The sequence below is a fragment of the Tamandua tetradactyla genome, chromosome 17 (assembly GCF_023851605.1).
Source record: "Tamandua tetradactyla isolate mTamTet1 chromosome 17, mTamTet1.pri, whole genome shotgun sequence".
Taxonomy (NCBI): domain Eukaryota; kingdom Metazoa; phylum Chordata; class Mammalia; order Pilosa; family Myrmecophagidae; genus Tamandua; species Tamandua tetradactyla.
Window position 1 is genome coordinate 67,291,950 of NC_135343.1, and position 21,570 is coordinate 67,313,519.

At 40.4% G+C, this 21,570-nt stretch overlaps 2 protein-coding genes across 17 annotated transcripts in view; one reads left to right on the top strand and one right to left on the bottom strand.

Moving 5' to 3' along the window:
• The window catches only part of IL18RAP (interleukin 18 receptor accessory protein), a 32,898-nt gene extending 17,101 nt beyond the window's left edge, over positions 1 to 15,797 (top strand). The window contains 7 exon segments of the mRNA XM_077134901.1: positions 6,385 to 6,450; positions 8,023 to 8,146; positions 10,155 to 10,306; positions 11,420 to 11,557; positions 14,217 to 14,390; positions 15,070 to 15,416; positions 15,419 to 15,797. Coding sequence (XP_076991016.1) covers positions 6,385 to 6,450; positions 8,023 to 8,146; positions 10,155 to 10,306; positions 11,420 to 11,557; positions 14,217 to 14,390; positions 15,070 to 15,416; positions 15,419 to 15,487 — 1,070 coding nt within the window. The 3' untranslated portion in view covers positions 15,488 to 15,797.
• Positions 1 to 21,570, bottom strand: part of LOC143661361 (uncharacterized) — a 63,212-nt gene that overhangs the window by 22,906 nt on the left and 18,736 nt on the right. For 3 of the 16 annotated variants that reach the window (XR_013164535.1, XM_077134913.1, XM_077134910.1), the window contains 2 exons: positions 15,233 to 15,363; positions 9,472 to 9,611 (listed from right to left, as the gene is read on the bottom strand). The exons of 5 other annotated variants lie outside the window; for them this stretch is intronic. Coding sequence is in view for 5 of the 11 variants with exons in the window: in XM_077134913.1 (XP_076991028.1) it covers positions 9,472 to 9,478 (7 nt within the window). In the remaining 6 variants the exon portion in view is untranslated. Of the gene's footprint in view, positions 1 to 7,875; positions 8,134 to 8,534; positions 8,673 to 9,471; positions 9,612 to 10,120; positions 10,288 to 15,232; positions 15,364 to 21,570 lie in introns of all 16 variants that reach the window. 8 more of the 16 variants (XR_013164531.1, XR_013164532.1, XM_077134912.1 and 5 more) reach the window with 6 other exon arrangements.

A 21,570-nucleotide genomic window follows, 5' to 3' on the forward strand; every position in this document is an offset into this window, starting at 1 on the left:
AAGAGAAAGAGAGGATCTTGAAGGCAGCAAGAGAAAAGCAATCCATCACATACAAGGGAAACCCAGTAAGACTATGTGTAGATTTCTCAGCAGAAACCATGGAGGAAAGAAGAAAGTGGGATAATATATTTAAATTACTAAAAGAGAAAAACTGCCAACCAAGAATTCTATATCCAGCAAAATTGTACTTCAAAAATGAGGGAGAAATTAAAACATTTTCAGACAAAAAGTCACGGAGAGAATTTGTGACCAAGAGACCAGCTCTGCAAGAAATACTAAAGGGAGCACGAGAGACAGAAATGAAAAGATGGAAGAGAGAGGTGTGGAAAAGAGTGTAGAAAGAAGAAAAATCAGATATGATATATATAATACAAAAGGCAAAATGGTAGAGGAAAGTACTACCCAAACAGTAATAACACTAAATGTTAATGGACTGAACTCCCCAATCAAAAGACATAGACTGACAGAATGGATTAAAAAACAGGATCCTTCTATGTGCTTAGTCTGGGAAAACCTGGCTGGAGTCTGTAATACCTATGCAGACCCTCCTAAGGGTGGGGAGGGAAAAGGCACCTTACAAGCAGGACAAGAAACAAGAAAACAAGAACTGAAAAATTACCCTCTGTTAAACAAAACTTAGACCCAAAGATAAACATAGGTTGAAAGTGAAAGGTTGGGAAAAGATATTTCATTCAAATAACAACCAGAAAAGAGCTGGAGTAGCTATACTAATATCCAACAAATTAGACTTCAAATGTAAAACAGTTAAAAGAGACAAAGAAGGATACTATCTACTAATAAAAGGAACAATTCAACAAGAAGACATAACAATCATAGATATTTATGCACCAAACCAGAATGCCCCAAAATACGTGAGGCATACACTGCAAATACTGAAAAGGGAAATAGACACATCTACCATAATAGTTGGAGACGTCAATTCCCCACTCTCATCAATGGACAGAACATCTAGACAGAGAATCAATAAAGAAACAGAGAATTTGAATATGACAACAAATGAGCTAGACTTAACAGGCATTTATAAGACATTACACCCCACAACAGCAGGATACACCTTTTTCTCAAGTGCTCATGGATCATTCTCAAAGATAGACCATATGCTGGGTCACAAAGCAAGTCTCAACAAATTTAAAAAGATTGAAATCATACACAACACTTTCTCAGATCATAAAGGAATGAAGTTGGAAATCAATAATAGGCAGAGTGCCAAAAATTCACAAATACGTGGAGGCTCAACAAAACACTCTTAAACAACGAGTGGGTCAAGGAAGAAATTACAAGAGAAATTAGTAAATATCTTGAGGCGAATGAAAATGAAAACACAACATATCAAAACCTATGGGACACAGCAAAGGCAGTGCTAAGAGGGAAATTTATTGCCCTAAATACCTATATCAAAAAAAAAGAAAGGGTAAAAATTTGGGAATTAACTGTCCACTTGGAAGAACTGGAGAAAGAACAGCAAACTAACCCCAAAGCAAGCAAAAGGAAAGAAATAACAAAGATTAGAGCAGAAATAAATGAAATTGAGAACACGAAAACAATAGAGAAAATCAATAAGACCAGAAGTTGGTTCTATGAGAAAATCAATAAGATTGATGGGCCCTTAGCAAGACTGACAAAAAGAAGAAGAGAGAGGACACAAATAAATAAGATCAGAAATGGAAGAGGAGACATAATCCCTGACCTCACAGAAATAAAGGAGGTAATAACAGGATACTATGAACAACTTTATGCTAATAAATACAACAATGTAGATGAAATGGACAACTTCCTAGAAAGGCATGAACAACCAACATTGACTCAAGAAGAAATAGATGACCTCAACAAACCAATCACAAGTAAAGAAATTGAATCAGTCATTCAAAAGCTTCCCAAAAAGAAAAGTTCAGGACCAGATGGCTTCACATGTGAATTCTACCAAACATTCCAGAAAGAATTAGTACCAACCCTGCTCAAACTCTTCAAAAAAATTGAAGTGGAGGAAAAGCTACCTAATTCATTCTATGAAGCCAACATCACCCTCATACCAAAACCAGGCAAAGATATTACAAAAAAAGAAAACTACAGACCGATCTCTCTAATGAATACAGATGCAAAAATCCTCAACAAAATTCTAGCAAATCGAATCCAACAACACATTAAAAGAATTATACATCATGACCAAGTAGGATTCATCCCAGGTATGCAAGGATGGTTCAACATAAGAAAAGAATGTAATACACCATATCAACAAATCAAAGCAGAAAAATCACATGATCATCTCAATTGATGCAGAGAAGGCATTTGACAAGATTCAACATCCTTTCCTGTTGAAAACACTTCAAAGGATAGGAATACAAGGGAACTTCCTTAAAATGATAAAGGGAATTTATGAAAAACCCACAGCTAATATCATCCTCAATGGGGAAATTGAAAACTTTCCCCCTAAGATCAGGAACAAGACAAGGATGTGCACTATCACCTCTGTTATTCAACATCATGTTGGAAGCTCTAGCCAGAGCAATTGGACAAGAAAAAGAAATACAAGGCATCAAAATTGGAAAGGAAGAAGTAAAACTATTACTGTTTGCAGATGATATGATACTATACATCGAAAACCCTGAAAAATCCACAGCAAAACTACTAGAGCTAATAAACAAGTACAGCAAAGTGGCAGGTTACAAGATCAGCATTCAAAAATCTGTAGTGTTCCTATGCACTGGCAATGAACAAGCTGAGGGGGATATCAAGAAATGAATTCCATTTACAATTGCAGCTAAAAGAATAAAATACTTAGGAATAAATTTAACTAAAGAGACAAAAGACCTGTACAAAGAAAACTACAAGAAACTGTTAAAAGAAATCACAGAAGACCTAAATAGATGGAAGGGCATACCTTGTTCATGGATTGGAAGACTAAATATAGTTAAGATGTCAATTCTACCTAAATTGATTTACAGATTCAACACAATACCAATCAAAATCCCAACAATTTACTTTTCAGAAATAAAAAAACCAATAAGCAAATTTATCTGGAAGGGCAGGGTGCCCCGAATTGCTAAAAGTATCTTGAGGAAAAAAAAGAAAGCTGGAGGTCTCACACTGCCTGACTTTAAGGCATATTATGAAGTCACAGTGGTCAAAACAGCATGGTACTGGCATAAAGATAGATATATTGACCAATGGAATCGAATAGAGTGCTCAGATATAGACCCTCTCATCTATGGACATTTGATCTTTGATAAGACAGTCGAGCCAACTCACCTGGGACAGAACAGTCTCTTCAATAAATGGTGCCTTGAGAACTGGATATCCACATGCAAAAGAATGAAAGAGGACCTGTATTTCACACCCTATACAAAGTTAACTCAAAATGGATCAAAGATCTAAACATTAGGTCTAAGACCATAAAACAGTTAGAGGAAAATGTAGGGAGATATCTTATGAATCTTATAATTGGAGGCGGTTTTATGGACCTTAAACCTAAAGCAAGAGCACTGAATAAATAAATAAATAAATGGGAGCTCCTAAAAATTAAACACTTTTGTGCATCAAAGAACTTCAACAAGAAAGTAGAAAGACAGCCTACACAATGGGAGACAATATTTGGAAACGACATATCAGATAAAGGTCAGGTATCCAGAATTTATAAAGAGATTGTTCAACTCAACAACAAAAAGACAGCCAACCCAATTACAAAATGGGAAAAAGACTTGAACAGACACTTCTCAGAAGAGGAAATACAAATGGCCAAATGGCACATGAAGAGATGCTCAATGTCCCTGGCCATTAGAGAAATGCAAATCAAAACCACAATGAGATATCATCTCACACTCACCAGAATGGCCATTATCAATAAAACAGAAAATGACAAGTGCTGGAGAGGATGTGGAGAAAGAGGCACACTTATCCACTGTTGGTGGGAATGTCAAATGGTGCAACCACTGTGGAAGGGAGTTTGGCGGTTCCTCAAAAAGCTGAATATAGAAATGCCATATGACCCAGCAATACCATTGCTAGGTATCTACTCAGAGGACTTAAGGGCAAAGACACTAACAGAAATTTGCAAAACCAATGTTTGCACACCAATGTTTGTAGCAGCATTATTTACAATTGCAAGGAGATGGAAACAGCCAAAATATCCATCAACAGATGAGTGGTTAAACAAACTATGGTATATACATACGATGGAATATTATGCAGCTCTAAGACAGAATAAACTTATGAAGCATGTAATAACATGGATGGACCTAGAGAACATTATGCTGAGTGAGACTAGCCAAAAACTAAAGGACAAATACTGTATGGTCTCACTGATGTGAACTGACATTAGTGAATAAATTTGGAATATGTCACTGGTAACAGAGACCATCAGGAGATAGAAATAGGGTAAGATAGTGGGTAATTGGAGCTGAAGGGATATGGACTGTGCAACAGGACTGGATACAAAAACTCAGAAATGGACAGCACAGTACTACCTAACTGTAATGTAATTATGTTAAAACACTGAATGAAGCTGCATGTGAGAATGGTAGAGGGAGGAGGGCTGGGGACATAAATGAAATCAGAAAGAAAGATAGATGTTAAAGATCGAGATGGTATAATCTAGGAATGCCTAGAATGTATAATAATAGTGAAATGTACAATGTACACATTTTAAAAATGTTTTTGCATGAGGAAGAACAAAGGATTGTCATTATTGCAGGGTGCTGAAAATAGATGATAACTAATACTTCAAAATGTCACCTTATGTGTGAGACTAAAGCAAAAAATGTTTATTTGTTACAAAATTTAGATTTTGACTAGAGCATTTCCTAATATAACTCATGTAGATAGTTTGATTGAATGTCATAAGTACTTGGAATCTCAGGTAGCACATGAGATTTTGTTGGTTTGTCCAGAGTAATCCCCCGATGAATCCCAGAATGATTTGATCAGTGACTGAAAAAGTATTTGCAAGCCCCCTTCTGGGAATGGTGAGAGTGGGGAGAAATTCAACTTCCCCAAATTGAATTCTTGATATTCTCACAAGCAGTGTGGACAACCAAAGCTATAGGCTGAGCCCCCAGTCTTGGGGTTTGTTCACATGAAACTTAACCCCACAAAAGATAAGTCAAGTTTATATAAAATTTAGGCCTAAGAGTCACCCCCAAGAGAGCCTCTTTTGTTGCTCAGATATGGCCTCTCTCTCCAGCCAATATGATGAGCAGTCTCACCACCCTCCCCCTCTCTGCTTGGGACATGACTCCCAGGGGTGTGGACCTTCCTGGCAACATGGGACAAAGATACTGGAATGAGCTGAGACTCAGCATCAAAGGACTGAGAAAAACCCTAGAATGAGCTGAGAATTAACATCAAGAGACTGAGAGAACCTCCCCACCAAATGGGGGAAGAGTAAAATGAGACAAAGTGTCAGTGGCTGAGAGAATCCAAACAGAGTCAAGAGGTTATCCTGGAGGTTATTCTTAAGCATTAAGTGGATATCACCTTGTTGTTCAAGATGTAGTGGAGAGGCTGGAGGGAATTGCCTGAAAATGTAGTGCTGTGTTCCAGTAGCCATGTTTCTTGATGATGATTGAACAATGATATAGCTTTCATAGTGAGACTCTGTGAATGTGAAAACCTTATGTCTGATGCTCCTTTTAGCTACTGTATCAACAGAAGAGTAGAACATATGGAATAAAAATAAATAATAGGGGGAACAAATGTTAAAATAAATTCAGTTTCAAATAGTGGTAAATCAAAGTGAGGGGTAAGGGGTATGGTACGTATAGTTTTTTTTTTCTCTATTATCATTTTATTTCTTTTTCTGTTGTCTTTTTATTTCTTTTTCTAAATCGATGCAAATGTACTAAGAAATGATGAATATGCAACTATGTGATGATACTAAGAATTACTGATTATATATGTAGAATGGAATGATTTCTAAATGTTTTGTTTGTTAATTTTTTTAATTAATAAAATAAGTTAAAAAAAAGTTTGTGGCAGAAGTTGAGGAAGAAATTACTGAAAAAAGGGCTGAACTCTTTGTCTGAGATAATCCATGGATTTAAAGAGGAAGGCGGTATTGTTGGCTTGTGCGTTTTCTCGGGTGGATGCCCCACCTTGTTAGATCACTCAGCCAGATGGCACGAAAATAAATCTTGTAGGAGAAGACAGGGATGGAGGCTCAAGCTTGCAGTTGGTGAGCAGGGCTAGTGTGGAAGAAAACTCACCCTGGGACAAATGGATTGAACGAGAGCCAATGTCTTATTAGCACCCAAAACTTCATGAATTGTGGATAAAATTTGAATAGGAGCTCCAAAACATTTAGCTCAAAGCCATACCCACAAAACCTTTGGATCTCCCAATGTAAATCATGATTTTATTTTCATCTTTCAGTGAAAAACACCAATTTCAAACCAAATATTCTGGATCCCGTCAAGGATACACTGGAAGTAGAACTTGGTAAGCTGGAGTGCATTATTGACCTTGAATGACACGGTGCTTCTGGGAGTAGATCCAAGTGTAATACTAGGGAAAGAGAATAGGGCTTTCAAAGTCGTATAGAGCTGGTGTGAATCCTGACTTGGCCACTGATGCGTATTTCAACCTTGTACGTTATTTTATCCTTGTAAGCCTCAGTGTTTTAACCTGTAAATAGGCATCATGAAACTGACCTCACAGCACTGCACTGAGAAACGGTGGGGAGTTTATGGTAAGTGTCTAGTTCATGGACAAGATCAATAGATTTTAGATTATTCCTACTCCCCCTACAAACCGGCATAAGCACTTTATTGGTAAAGCCCATTGGGTATGTCTAGAAAGTTATCAACTTGAGTATCATTAAACATTATGAATTTGATGTTTAGTCTGGCCTTTGAGAGAATTAGAGTGGAACATGACAATCTCTGCTCAAGCCATTTCTATTCCAAAGTTTATATCATCTTTTTTTGGAGAGAGAGGAAAGTGACTTCTCTCTGGCTTCTCTTTATCTTGTCAATTTCAATAACACCTGTGTCTTCCCATGTAGCCAAATAAGAATTTCTCTATTTAAAACTGAATGATGGGGCCAGCCACAGTGGCTCAGCAGGCAGAGTTCTTACCTGCCATGCCAGAGATCCAGGTTCGATTCTCAGTGCCTGCCCATGTGAAAAAACAAAAACAAAAACCTGAATGTTGGTTGTGTCAGTAGAGTAAGTGTATTTTCAAATGCTAGTGAACTTTTTATAACTGTAAAAAGAAATATAAAAATCGGTATTATGGTATAGGATCACTGGGTGGCAGTAGTGATGCATCCTGATTATAAAAGCAGAGAATGCAATATAGGCAGCATCACAAGGAAAGAAGGAAGGAGAGAGGAAAAAGGAAATTAATTCAAAATAGCCAAATTACATATGGCTTCTCTGAATTTCAAAGGTGGCATGTGGAAAAAAAACATCATTAAGGTGCACAGATATATTTCCAAATGGAGACCCTAACTATTTCATGATTAAATGTTGAGTTTGAAGCAGTGTATATCTGCACACCTGTTACAGAAAAAATGGGTAGAAAGAGACTGGTATATTAGCATGCATGCCCGTCTATAATGCGTTGTTCAAAAAAACCTCACCTGAGTATCTAAATAATTTATTCTTTAATTTACATGCTGCAGTAACCTCATGATTTTAATTTAATATGCAAATATTGGCTAGTAAAATGTTCTTGATTGGAGCACCTTGTACTTCAACAGCAGTTGTTTGAGACAAGGCTGGATGCTAAAATCCTCACTTTCCCATGTCTGTCCTTGGACCATGTCAGAGCCCGTAGTGACATGTTTATGCGAACCTGCATTTTAAGAGCATGCATTTACGTGTTTGAGAGCCAAGTCTTGCCCATTCAAGACAAACGTACCTGGTTCTATTTATTTCCACCTGAGATATGTGCTGACACTGGCTGTTCTCGGTATGCTTGTTTCGCCTGCCAGCCTGACACATCAGGTTGGGTGGCAGTGTACTCATGTCCTTCCTTCCTGTTTTCTGTGACCTCCTTCATTTTCAGGAAAGCCTTTAACTCTTAACTGCACAGTACGATTTGGCTTTGAAAAGGACTCTGTGCCTGTGCTAAGATGGTACATCAAAGATTCTGACCAGGAGTTGGAAGTCTCAACACCTGAGGGGAAAAGGTAAGAAGAAAACGAGTTGACTGTTCTCTGTGCAACCCACTCTAAAAGCTTTCACCTTCAGAAACCTCTAAAATATACTCCCAGAGGTGGACAAACACAGCGAGTAATGAGGCATACTGCTAGGACCACCTACTGGTGAAAATAATAGCACAGAAATGGAAAATGCATGTTTGCTTTGAACAGGGAGACCCAGGACAGTTTCTGATAGGCTCCATGGAATGAAATATTTAAGTTATTTTAAAGTCCGATTTGAAGCAACAGCTTGATATGGCTGCTTTAAAAATCAAGCCAACCAGGAGACAGACAAGGCACAAGCTGCTTGAATAGACATAGCATGTCCAACAAAGGGAGAGAATGCGGCCTCCACCCCATTTTAACTAGCACTCACCACTCAGAGTATATGGCCAGTTCAGAGATCCAAATTTTAAGAGTCATTGAGCCCTCGAGAATGTTTCCAGGGAAAGAAGCACAAGAATACAGTCTCATCAAAAGTAGGTGACATGAGGAATAGTTGAAGAAACCTAACCTGGAAAAGAAGAAACTCAGGGGTGGGATACGTGTTTTGAAACATTTGGAGCTACTGTGTTTTATAAGAAATTAGACTCTCCTGAGCTCAGACCGGTAGGGAGAATTTACTGGGGAGAGATGTGGGCTCAACAAAAATGAAAATTCCAGGCCTTTGGAGACTCCAATGCCTCACAAACTGGACTCCCATCCTTACAGGAGTCAGAAGACTTCAGTCCCATCTGCCAGGTGGGTCGCTCAAAGATGCTCTCCCTCTTTTGTCTGAGGGTCTGTCCCAAAGCAAACGTCTGGGCATTAAACCTTCCTTCTGGTTTTTGAAACCTTTCAACGAACAAATGCAGAATTGTTTAGAAGAGATTGCATCAGAACACAAAAAATAAAGGACTGATTTCAGAAACAACCATAACATTTAGCAAGACTTCTAGAACAGAGAAGTCATTGGGCCCCATGTAAAGCTAGCATCGATTTGAGTTGGCGGTCATCCAGTGTGGCAGAGCGAATGCCCAGGCCCGACTCTGCGCTCCACTCATCAGCAATGTGACCTTTAACCTCGTGAGCCTCCACGCCCCTTTGAGCCCACTTTGCAAGGCCACCGTGGGAAGCAGATGCCGGAGGTGGAGGCCGTGGTACCCAAGCAGCACAGCCTAAAGCATCACGTACAGCAGCGGAATCCTTCACGTGAGCACTGCTGTGTGGGCAGCTGATTCAAGCTGTAAATAAATGCAGAGACCCCCAACTTCCAGAAGGGGATAGAGGTGCAGGCTGCCCCTTCCCATGCATGGCCTTGGGCTGAGACCTACCTTCCATGCTACGGCTGCGTCCTTGGCCAGGTTAGAAGGATGAAGGCAGGTCAATCGTAGGCTCCTATGAGGTCAGGAATGCAGGAGATTAAACAGCCCAAATTTCGGGACCCAGAAGACTGCCAGGCACACGGTGAGTCCTTAACAGAAGTAAGCTATTGTTAATATGATTCTTCAGTTACTGTTTTCTGTCCTTGGGGGAAATTCTTGAATTAAGGATGGTCAAATGATACCCACACATAAATGACATCTTGGTATAAATGTGTGGAAGGCTGCTCAGCAGTCAGTGATTTAATCAAGAACGAACCCTCTCTCTGACCATCTCCTGTTCTTCCTCTATCTCCTATTTTTTTGGTATGCGGGGGTCACATTTCATTATTTTTCCATGTGAGTATCTCATTATTGCAGCATCCATTTGTTGAATTTTTGTTTGTTTGTTTGTTTGTTTTGCCTGATTATCTGTTGGTTGGGAGGTGCATGGACCAGGAATCCAACCTGGGTCTCCCACATGGCGGGGGGGAGTTCTACCACTGAGCCACCCTCATACCCCCCCCTTCTATCTCCTTTTACTATTTGATTATATGTAGCAGCCAGACTGTTGGCCACAGAGGAGTTCCTAGTACTGAAAGTAGATGTTAACTTATGTTACTCAGTGGGCGCAGCGATGATTTTCACTTTTCTAGTATTAAATCGACATTGAAAGATGAAGTCATTCGCCGAGCCCTCCCCTTGACGGAAGTTACTCAGCGTGATCTGCGCAGGAAGTTCATTTGCTTTGCCCAGAACTCGATTGGGAACGCCACCCAGTCCATCCAGCTGAAAGAAAAGAAAGGAGGTGAGCCGGGAATGCAGTCTCCGAATGCCTGCAGCGGCTTTTACTTGGAGAAGAGGAATCTCTCTAAGGAATGACACTGGTGGTAACAGTAAGGATAATGCTGGCAGTGAGCACTGAGGAGGGGCCACACGCTGTCCCAAGCACTCTTCTCTGTTAATGCAGTTAATCCCCGGCCACATTCCTATCATGTAAGTGCCATCACCTCTATTTTACAGGCAGGGAAATTGCAGTGCTGAGAAGTGCTAACGTGGTCCTTTTAACTAGTCCTTTGTGCATGCAGCCCTGTGCTGGAGGGCTGATCATTCAGTCATTCAGCAAACATCTAGATGGCAGGAGCTTTGCTAAGCTTGTGTCCCTTTCCTGTTTTCCCTCTCAGCTTCTGAATCCTGAGAACACGATGGGTGAGGGTGGGAGACAAGGGCAAAGGGTGTTCATTGTTCAGAGTTCCGTACGTACATCTCAGAGCAGAGCCTTTGAAAGCTTGGGTGGAAACTATACTCCACACTTTTTATTTTCCAGGAAAGGAGTAACTTCTAAATTTATTTAAGAAGATGCTCAGAGATAAAATTGACATCATTCGTGCAATGAATAGATGATTGTAGAACAAGCAGATTTTGATGTTTTTGAGGTTTTAATTGGACACTGAGCCCCGCCCGCAGTAGAGGCTCTGTAAGGTAGCTGCCCCTGGCAGAGGGAAATGGCAGGTCCCGGGGTCATCACTGTGAAGGTGTGGAGATAAACCAGAGGGGCTCCTGGCCTCAGGAAACTTAGACTTTAGAAGGATGATTATAAGTGAAAAATAACTTATAAAATATGAGGGAGGCAGATGTATTGTGTGGAAGCTTATGGGGGAGCAAAAAGAAAACCGCTATAACCAGATCCAGTCATTGCCCCATCCCCCTGGGTTCTCTAGAGATCACAGTAAGATGGCTTTCCCAAGACAGGGGTTGAAAAATTCCCAGCTTCAACAGAAATGCTGCCAATGACAGTGATTTTGTAAATAATATGGCTTGAAAAGGTTCGGGTGATCTGCGATGCTGGCCCGAATGTGCTCTTGTCCAAATGCTGGAATGTTCTCTCCACACTCGCTCATGGCCACCATGTTTCCCGCAGTGGTTTTCCTGTACGTCCTGCTCGGCCCCGTGTTCGCCCTGGTGGGCGTGCTGTCGGCGAGTGCCCTCGTCTACACGCACTGGACTGAAGTCGTGCTGTTCTGCCGGACTTACCAGACCAAGGACGAGACCCTCGGGGGTAAGAACAAGCCAGTGTGGGGCTGGGCTTGGGACTTTTCCTCTCAGCACTGATTTGGATGTAAGTAAGACTTGGACTCCAGACAGTGCTGTCACGACCAGTGGGCTTCGTGTCCTCAGAGTTCTCTTAAGGAAAGGCTTTCTGACAGTACTTCTGTCCCGGGAACCAGGGCAGCCACGTGGGAAACCCAGGCTCGGCCAGGCGGGGCTCAAGCTCTGATTGTTCTCCCACGGGTAAAGTGACCCTGGCTTTGAGGCCATCCTCTCAGGCCTGGTGGCCCCACCCTTGGGAGGGTAGGAGCAGGTGGAGAAATTGCTGCTTTTCATTCTGGTCACCTGTCATCTGGCAGATGAGGCTATTGTAGGAAATATTCACCTTGACCACAGTCACTCTGCTAACCGACCTACAGTGATGTGGCAAATGATTTATCTTTCCCGTGCCTTGGTTTTTTCATCTGTAAAATGGGATAATAAGAGCCTCAAGCACAAAGGACGTTGGTAGGGTTCCTTGAACTGAGACTTCTGAAACTTATAGAACAGTGCTGGCAGAGTGAGTACTTACATATTTCTTTTTTTAAAAAAATGGGCAGGCACCGGAAATCGAACCCAGGTCCTCTGGCCTGGCAGGCAAGCATTCTTGCCTGCTGAGCCACTGTGGCCCACCCAGCACCCATATATCTTGAGGGTACTCTCTCTCGAGTACTGAGAGCACTCCAGTAAGATCCAGGCTGAGACGTGAGGTCATTTCCCCAAAATTGGTCTGTTAGGGCATGGGCCCAGGTGGTCTGGTGGAAGAGCCACCATAGCTGTTAGCTCAGTCAGCCTCATCTACAATTATTTTTGAAATATCAGTTTTCCTGAGATAGGACAGGCACGTTTGTTGATGTTGATGTTGTCTCAGCTGCTTCTGTTTTGTTGTGGTTGTTGTTGTTGTGGGTTGTTGATTTTTTTTTACCTAGTCCTGGAATTCCCCAAGGTTAGAATGTTTGCAGCTTTAGCTAGTGACTCTGCTGCTTAGAAAGGGTCTCAGCCCAATATTTTTATTTTAACTTAATAAAATTAAATTTTACTTAATTTTTTTACCCAATGCCATACCCTCACCAGGGATTTCCCCTCAGTATGAACTCAGGGAAAGACTGAGTAAAGAAATGCATTAATCAAACCTTCCATTAGACCAATTATTGAGAACATGGATTAAAAATCCTTAAGCCTGGAGTGTTTTTGAACTTTTTACTTTTTTTCCTATAGCATTTTTTAATTGAACAAATTAATCGGTTTCTTAATCTTTCCCTGGGTGGCATCATACTTCTTTTACTAAAATGCCATTCAGTTTTAAGATTTTTGAGCTTGTACAGAAGAGATAGTCAACTGCAAAACATTTAAATGTATAACCCTCCTTTCACTTTGCAGAGTGCCAGCAATCCAGTTGGGGAAGCAGGACTGTTTTCAATGCTGGCGATGATGCCCTCTGCTGGCCAGCATAGTTACTGTTTCATTTTAAGTTCAGGATAGGTAGCCACAATTTTGAGACAGAAGATCAGAACTGGGAATACTTACGAGATCATCTAATACTTCCATTGTTTAATTTTATAATAGAATAAATTTAGTGCTTCCAGATTTTAGAAAACTCCTGGTTTTCTGGGGTTTCACATGAATATGGAAGAGAGAGAGATGACTCCTGGCTATGCACTTGTAAATTGCTCCCTGAGTCTCCTCGCTGCATGGACAGTGCCTGGGCTCCTTGGGAAGCAACCTTTTCACCCCTAGACCTCTTCCTTTCCCCATCCTCTTCCTGGCTGGCATTTCCATTGTTAAGACTTCTTTGCAGGTCCCTGTTGAGCAAGTGTGTTCCAAATAGCATAAAACAAACACATTATAGTTTCCTATTATGGAGCAATCCTATGTGCCAGGTTTTGTTCTACCTGCTGGAATTTGAGCCAGGTGTGTCCAGTTCCACAGCCTACAAGTTAACTTTTGAGATTTTCTACTCTTCCAGTTAGTTTTTTAGCATGATCCAGTAATTGGTGTGCATTTGTACTAATTTAGTCAACAGAAGCATATAAAACCTTAAAAATATCCAAAACAGTTTCATAAGTACAATTCCACATCTCAGAGGGAGGGGAATGGATAAGCATTATGTCATCCACCCCTAAAAACAACCTGTGGAAGATGCTATATCCTCATTTTACAAACAGGGGCCCACGTATGAGTATATATGATATCAACTTACTATGCGGTTGTTTTCCTCCTACAAATGCAGTGTCTTACAGTGCTGGTCTCATTGGATATTATCATGCTTTCATGAGGCAGTTGCCTCTCTGATATGTAACTAATGAAGCAGAGCCACTGCAGACGCTAAGCAAACGCAGAGTAACTCCAAAGTTCCGCAATTTAATCATAGATGCCCCGGCTGCCTCATCTAACGCCAGTGCAAATGAAGTAGTGCTTCATAAATTAGAGTTATATTTTAGGTGAATGATCAATACCACTCAACAATGTGACCTTGGAATTGATGCTGCTAATTTAAAAAAAATCAATTCAATAAGTACCCCAAGTCCTAATTTTTATGGATTTATCATATTTGAAAGCATATATACATATACTGCTCTGATTGTAAAACAATGTAAATGACCTATTTTTTCTTTCTTTCTCTTCCTCAGATAAAAAGGAATTTGATGCTTTTGTGTCCTATGCAAAATGGAGCTCCTTTGAAAGTGATGACTCTTCATCTCTGAGTGAGGAAAATTTAGCCCTGAATCTCTTTCCAGAAGTTTTGGAAAATAAATACGGATACACCTTATGTTTGCTTGAAAGAGATGTGGCCCCAGGAGGAGGTAGGAACTACATGCCAAGAAAAAAATAGAGAATAGAGTAAAGACAGTTATATCTTCTTAAGTCCTCCTTTATTCTTTCTGTTGGGATATGCGTCTTCTGAAGAGTTTCACAAGGTTAGAAAATCTTAGGTGTGAACACAGGAAAGGATGTTCGAGAGACACACTCTATCATCCAAAAAATCCATCTCCAGAAGGAAAAAAAATCAGGCCCTTGGAAGGCATTCCAGAACAAAGACACCTTTCCCGCCTCCTTGGCAGGGCGTCTTCACCACAAAGAACACCACTCTGTTCTCGGGGGACTCTGCCCTACCCCAGCCGAGGAGGGAGACCTCAGCCTCCTCAAGCTCTGAACCTGGCCTGACCCACCCTTGAAATGCCCTCAGCCTGCCCTGCAGCCCTCCTCCTCAGAAACCACCACGCAGCCCAGCGCATGCCATAGCCCTTTGTTATCCCCAGCCTGCCAGGTTCCAATGACCTTCACTCCTTGAGGAATTGACATTTGAAAGAGACAGGAACACAGGGAGAGGGATGTTAAGAGTGAGAGTCACTAGACATCAGAATATATGTTCAACTGTTTGACAAAGTTTCCTTTCTTCCTTCCATAAGAGTATCCAACCTGGGAGAATCAGGCTGATTGTGGCCCAATAACAATTACTAATAATTAAATTCTTATTTCCAGTGTATGCCGAAGACATTGTAAGCATTATTAAGAAAAGTAGAAGAGGAATATTCATCTTGAGCCCCAGTTATGTCAATGGGCCCAGCGTCTTTGAACTGCAAGCGGCGGTGAATTTTGCCTTGGATGACCAAACACTGAAATTAATTTTAATTAAGTTCCATACCTTCAAAGAACCAGAGTCTCTACCTCATCTTGTGAAAAGTGCTCTCAAAGTTTTGCCTACAATCTCCTGGAAAGGATTGAAATCAGTTCCTCCCAAATCCAGGTTCTGGAATCAAGTGCGGTACCATATGCCTGTGAAAAAATCCAGAGGATTCATGTGGAACCATCTCAGAATCATCCCAAGGGTATTTTCTCTGGAAAAGGACTCTGTAAGACAGAAATCACTGGGAGGAGCTCCCAGCCTAAGCCATGGTGAAAACAGGCCTTCAAACCTTGCCTTCTGCCCCTGCAAGGAGAGATACTGATCGACAGAATGCCCAACATTGGGGGGCTGATTTAAAATTTAGAGTCTCCTGCTGGTCCCTCTGGCTTGCAAGCCTATTAGACACTAGAGCAAGACTGAGGCTGCAGCTTAGCACCTTTGGTTTCCCGGACTGCTTGGAAGGAGGGTGAGTTTTCCAGAGCCTTGCCCACATTCAGCGCATAAAACCCCCTAAGTTACTCCTAATGGTCTGAGTGGAGTCAGCAGGTATAACCCCTTTTGCTTTGTGACTATGAACTGCCATTTCTACTATGTATTGTGCCTGTGACCTTTTGGACATTTAAAATAAAATAAATATTATTTTATTAGAAGCTATTAATTTAAACTCTGACTAAAGCATCTCTGTAAAGAAGACAGTTCTTATTCTATGTTATCTATTCATTTTGGGAAATAGAAAACAAATAGGAAAAGCAGAGACCAATGGGGAAAGGTGCCGACAGGGCTGTGCTTTGTCCCCACTGTGACCGTATGGGAAGTTCCCCCCACCCTGGGCAGATGGACTAGATGAGGGGGCCTGGATGCAAGGCTTGGTGAACAAAGGAGGGCTAAACCTCAGCTCCTCCTTGTTCCCTTGGCTAGAGACCTTTTTGCAGGCATGGAGTACACACCCTTATGGGGGCACTGGATATAGAGATCAACTAGGTCAAAAATATTAGGTCTTAAACTTCCCTACCTGGGGAGTTCCTGATATTCTCCCAAGCAGTGGGAAAAACTCAGTCAATAGGCTGAGCCCTCTATCTTGGGGCTTGCCCCTATGAAGTGTATTCCTGCAAAGGAAAAGCTAAGCCTGCTTGTAATTATGCCTAAGAGTCACCCCCAGAGAACCTCTTTTGTCTCTCAGATGTGGCCTTTCTCTCTAAGCCAATTCAGCATGTGAACTCACTGCCCTCCCCTCTACAAGGGGACATGATTCCCAGGTGTTTAAATCTCCCTGGTAAAGTGGGACCTGACTCCTGGGGATAAGCAGGACCTAACATTATGAGATTGAGAAACCTATTTGACCAAAAGGGAGACGAGAGAAATGAGACAAAATAAAATGTCTCTGAGATACTGAGAGATTTCAAACAGTTGAGAGGTTATCCTGGAGGTTATTCTTATGCATTATATAATATTCCTTTTTAGTTTATGGTATATTGGAGTGGCTGAAGGAAAGTACCTGAAACTGTTGAGCTGTGCCCAGTAGCCTTGATTCTTGAACAAGACTGTATAACTATACAGCTTTTATAATGTGGCTGTGTGATTCTGAAAACCTTGTGTCTGATGCTCCTTTTCTCCAGGGTATGGTCAGATGAGTAAGAAAATAAAGACAATAAATAAATAATAGGAGGGTGTGTTAGTCAGATTCAGTTGTCAACTTGGCCAGGTGAGCATACCTAGTCTTGTTGCTGTGGACATAAGCGAATGGTACGTGAACCTCATCTGTTGCTAATTACATCTGCAGTCGGCTAGGCGTGTCTGCTGCAATGAGTGACGTTTGACTTAATTGGCTGGTGCTTAAATGAGAGATCGCAATGTAGCACAGCCTAAGCAGCTTGGCATTCCTCATCTCAGCACTTGCAGCTCAGCCCAGGCCTTTGGAGATGCAGAAAGAAGTCACCACGGGGAAAGTTGTTGGAACCCAGGGGCCTGGAGAGAAGACCAGCAGAGACCATCCTGTGCCTTCCACATAAGAAAGAACCTCAGTGGAAAGTTAGCTGCCTTTCCTCTGAAGAACCAACAAAATAAATCCCCTTTTATTAAAAGCCAATCCGTCTCTGGTGTGGCATACCGGCAGCTAGCAAACTAGAACAGAGGGGGTAGGAGGATTGGGATATTGGGGTGTTCTTTTTATTTTTATTTTTGGAGTAATGAAAATATTCTAAAATTGATTGTGGTGATGAGAGCACAACTATGTAATGATATTGTGAACCACTGATCGTACTTTGGATGATTATATGATATGTGAATGTGTAATTTTATTTATCTCAATAAAATTACATAAAATGTTTTTTTTAAATATTAGGTCAATGAAGAGACAAAATATGGACTGACAGTTATGCACAAAGTAGAAAGACAGTGACAAGAGTTAGCAGTCTGGGTGAGAGTGTGGGAAATATGAAGTGTCAACTTCCAGATTAAATGTCAACAAGACTCGAGCTCGATTAGAGCCAATTGCTCATCCAGGCCGGTCCTACTTATGTGTGTTTCCGGACCTGGTTTCAGTCTGTTTCAGTGCTCCTAAGTAACAAGATGATATGCTGGAGTGCCAAGTATTTGTCTCTGATCGACAAGGCTAATTTCAGTCTCATAAGTGCTTTTCTTTTTTAAGAGAGTTCAACTTGCAGTTGAAATAGTATTCTAGACACACATGGATGTACAACTTTCCCAATCTATCTTCTCTAATGGAATAGAATGGTCCCTCATTTGAGCCATAAAGAGAATAACTTCTGGGCTCATTCATTTGCATTGTGTCATGTCCAGTGGTGTGACTCTGATCCAAGTTTGAAGAGGCTAAGAATCATTATCATCTCTTCACTGCTTGGTGCCTGCGTGAAATGTTATGCTCTGTTTTCACAGAGGAACCCACATCATAAAAACCTCTGTGGCATTGGCACCAGGCAACTTCCTTGTTGGAAATTTCAGTGACAAAGTTAAAGATGAGTTGTAGGGTATAAATTATTCCCGGAGGAAGTTTCTTGTGGGAAGGATCATTTTAAGGTCTTAGCAGGGAAGAAACCACAATGCCGTTGTGCAATGGCGATAGCCAGGATTCCCGGTTTTCTTGCCACACTCTCTGAGATCTGAGCCTCTGAAATCGCTTTTGGCCAGTTTGTCCATGTCTAGGCAGCCTAAGCTAGATAACGTATAACGGAGCTATCTAGAGGTCCAGTCTTTTGTCCTTAGCTTTGTAAAAAGTCAAACCAAGCCTTGGGTTTGTACATGCATTAAAAATATAATAACTTCCTCTAATACTTAAAAAGTATTCTCTTTCCAAGTTGGTAGGTACATGCAAGACATCAAATTAGTATCCAGAACAAAGGATTACTTGCATTTCTTACATATCTATCAATCACTGTATGGATAACCGAAACAAATTTCTTCAGCTAGGATCCTGATTGTAATTGAACTTGGTGGAATGCAATTGTAAAAGAATAGTATTTTTCCCGTGACGTCTAAATAACGGGACCATATATTCTCGTTTGTAACTATCATATACGTATAAATTTAATAATGCACCCTTTCACATTGAAAAGCATCGTGGTCTGAATGATGGTTATTCTAGTACACACTATAGAATGTTCCTTTCCAGTCCTGTATCACAGCCATCATCTCATAGATGCTCTAGTATCTTTGTGATTTCAATGCCTGTATTATTTTCAGTTATTAAAAAAAATCTAGTTCAGAGCATAGTTATGGGTAAGGTGGAGTAAATGCACCCCACTTGGTCCTATCTGCTCAACGCTACTATAAAAACTGGGTAAAATGCGTAGAAAATCTGTTTGAGGTTTCTGAAAAGTAAATGGAAGCAGTCAGATTAAGGAATTAAGAATTTAAACAATTCAGTGATTTTATTTTCCTCCAGAATCCCCCAGCTTGTACTCAGAGCAGAAAGAGCTGACAGAAAGAGCTTTAGAAGAGGCCATGTCCTTCTGGCTTGAAGGCTTAGAAAGGGATCTTCTAACATGCAGAGAGGCTGGAGTCCATTCCCAATTGTGCTTCTTGTCTATGCCTTTTCAATCCCCAGTTCCTAAACTACCCTGTGGCAATATCAACATCATCAACCAAAGCAATGCTATGGTATCCTCGAGAGCCTAGATAGCTGAATAGAGGGAGTCATCTACTCTGATACAAGAGATGTGGTGCCAGCTGAAAAACAGAGAGAAAAAAGGATGGATAAGAAAGGACCAGACTTTAGGAACATGTAGAACAATACCAAAATGTCTAATATGAAGTTAATGGAATTCCAGAAAGAGAAGACAAAGAGTATGCAGGAAAAGAAAGGAAAGAAATTATGGTTGAAAGCTTTCCAAATTTGGCAACAGATATAAACATGTAGATTAAAGAAGCTCAGCCAAAGTCAAGCAGGATAAACAAAAAAGAAAAAAAAATTATGAATTCGCACCCAGACACATCAGAATCAAACTGCCCAAAACCAAAAACAAATTAAAAACCTTGAAAATAACCAGAGAGAAATGACACATTACTTTTAGGCCACTAATGATTCAAATGACTTACCAATATCAGAAACAATGGAGTCAGGAAAGAAATGAAGCAACGTTTGTAACCTGCTGAAAGAAAATAACTGACTGTCTAGAATTCAGTGAAAAAATCCTCAGTGAGTGGAGGTAAATAAAGCATTCTCAAATGAAAAAAACAGAGCATCCATTGTTAGCAGATTACTCTAAAAGAATTGCTAAAGAAAGGTCTTCAGACAAAAGGGAAATTATGGCAGAAGGAAACGTGGAAATTCAGGAATGAAGGAAGAGCAACAGTATGGTAAATATGTGGGTAAATATCATCGATGGTTCTTTTAATCTTTTATTAATATGTAGTGTCCTTCTTTGTCTTTCATGACGTCTTTGCATTTGAAGTCTCTTTTGTCTGATATTAGTATAGCTATTTCAGCCTTCTTTTGGTTACAGCTTGCATAGAAGATCTTTTTCCAGCCTTTTACTTTCAGTCTAACTGTGTCCTTGGGTCTAGGATACATCTCTTGCAAACAACATATAGATAGATTATTTTTTTAATGCATTCTGCCAATCTGTATCTTTTAATTGGTGAGTTTAGACCATTAACATTCAAAGTAATTACTGTAAAAGCATTTCTTGACACTACCATCTTATCCTTTAGTTGTCAGATCTATATATTCCTTTCTGTCTCTCTTTATCCTTTAAATTACCATTACTCATGGTCTTCAATTCTGTGCTTTCCTCCAGACCTCCTGCTCCAGTTTTTTTTCCAGCTGACAAGATTCCTTTAGTATTTCTTGTAGAGCAGATCTCTTGTTGACTAGTTCTCTCAGTCTTTGAAGATTTTAATCTCTCCCTCAGTTTTGAAAGACAACTTGACTCGATAAAGAATTCTTGGCTCAAAGCCTTTCTTGTTCAGGACCTTAAATATATCATACCACTGCCTTCTTGTTTCCATGGTGCCTGTTGAGTAGTCCAAAGTCAATCTTATGTTTTTTCCCTTGTATGCATTTGATCGCTTTTTTTATGTTGCTTTTGGGACTTTATTTCTCTTCAGCACCTAACAGTCCAATTATTATGTGCCTTGGAGTAGGCCTGTTTGGATTTGTTCATTGGGCCTCTTTGATGCATGTATCTATGTCTTTTATAAGGATTGGAAGTTTTCCCTGATTATATCTTCAACTAACTTTCCCAGCCCTTAACTCTTCTCTGCTCTTTCTGGGACACCAGTGATTCTTACATTTGTGTGTTTCTCTCTATCCATCATTTCCCTAAGATCCAGTGGATTTTTCTATCTTTCTTGCCATTTGTTCTTTTGTGCACTCTATTTCTATTGTTCTGTCTTCTAGCTCACTTATTCCTCTTTTGGCTTCTTCAAATCTGCTATTGTGTGTCTCTGGTATATTTCTAATTTGGTCTACTGTATCTTTTATTTCTGTGAGATCTGCCATTTTTCTATTTAACCTTCCAAATTCTTCTTTATGCTCTTATAGTGTCTTCTCAATAGTCTCTATTTCTTTATAAATATCCTTGAGTAGTTATTCCAGCCCCCTCTGGAATTTTCATTTGGTTATTTGGCTGGGACATTTCTGCTTGGAACTTCATGTGCTTTATGATTTTTTATTGTGTTTGGGGCATTTTATTATCTGGATATGGTTATTTTGCAAGTTGGTTTCCTTCACTCTTCCAAAGTTTTGTATTTACTTGGGTTTCGCTGAAGGTTTCCTTTTCCACTTGGTTTTTCAGTTATTCTCCACCAAATCAAGGTCCAGATCTCATGTAGGGGATACAGTTCAACTTGAGGGTCTAGTAGAAGCTAGGCCAGGATGCATGGGTACTTCACTGGCA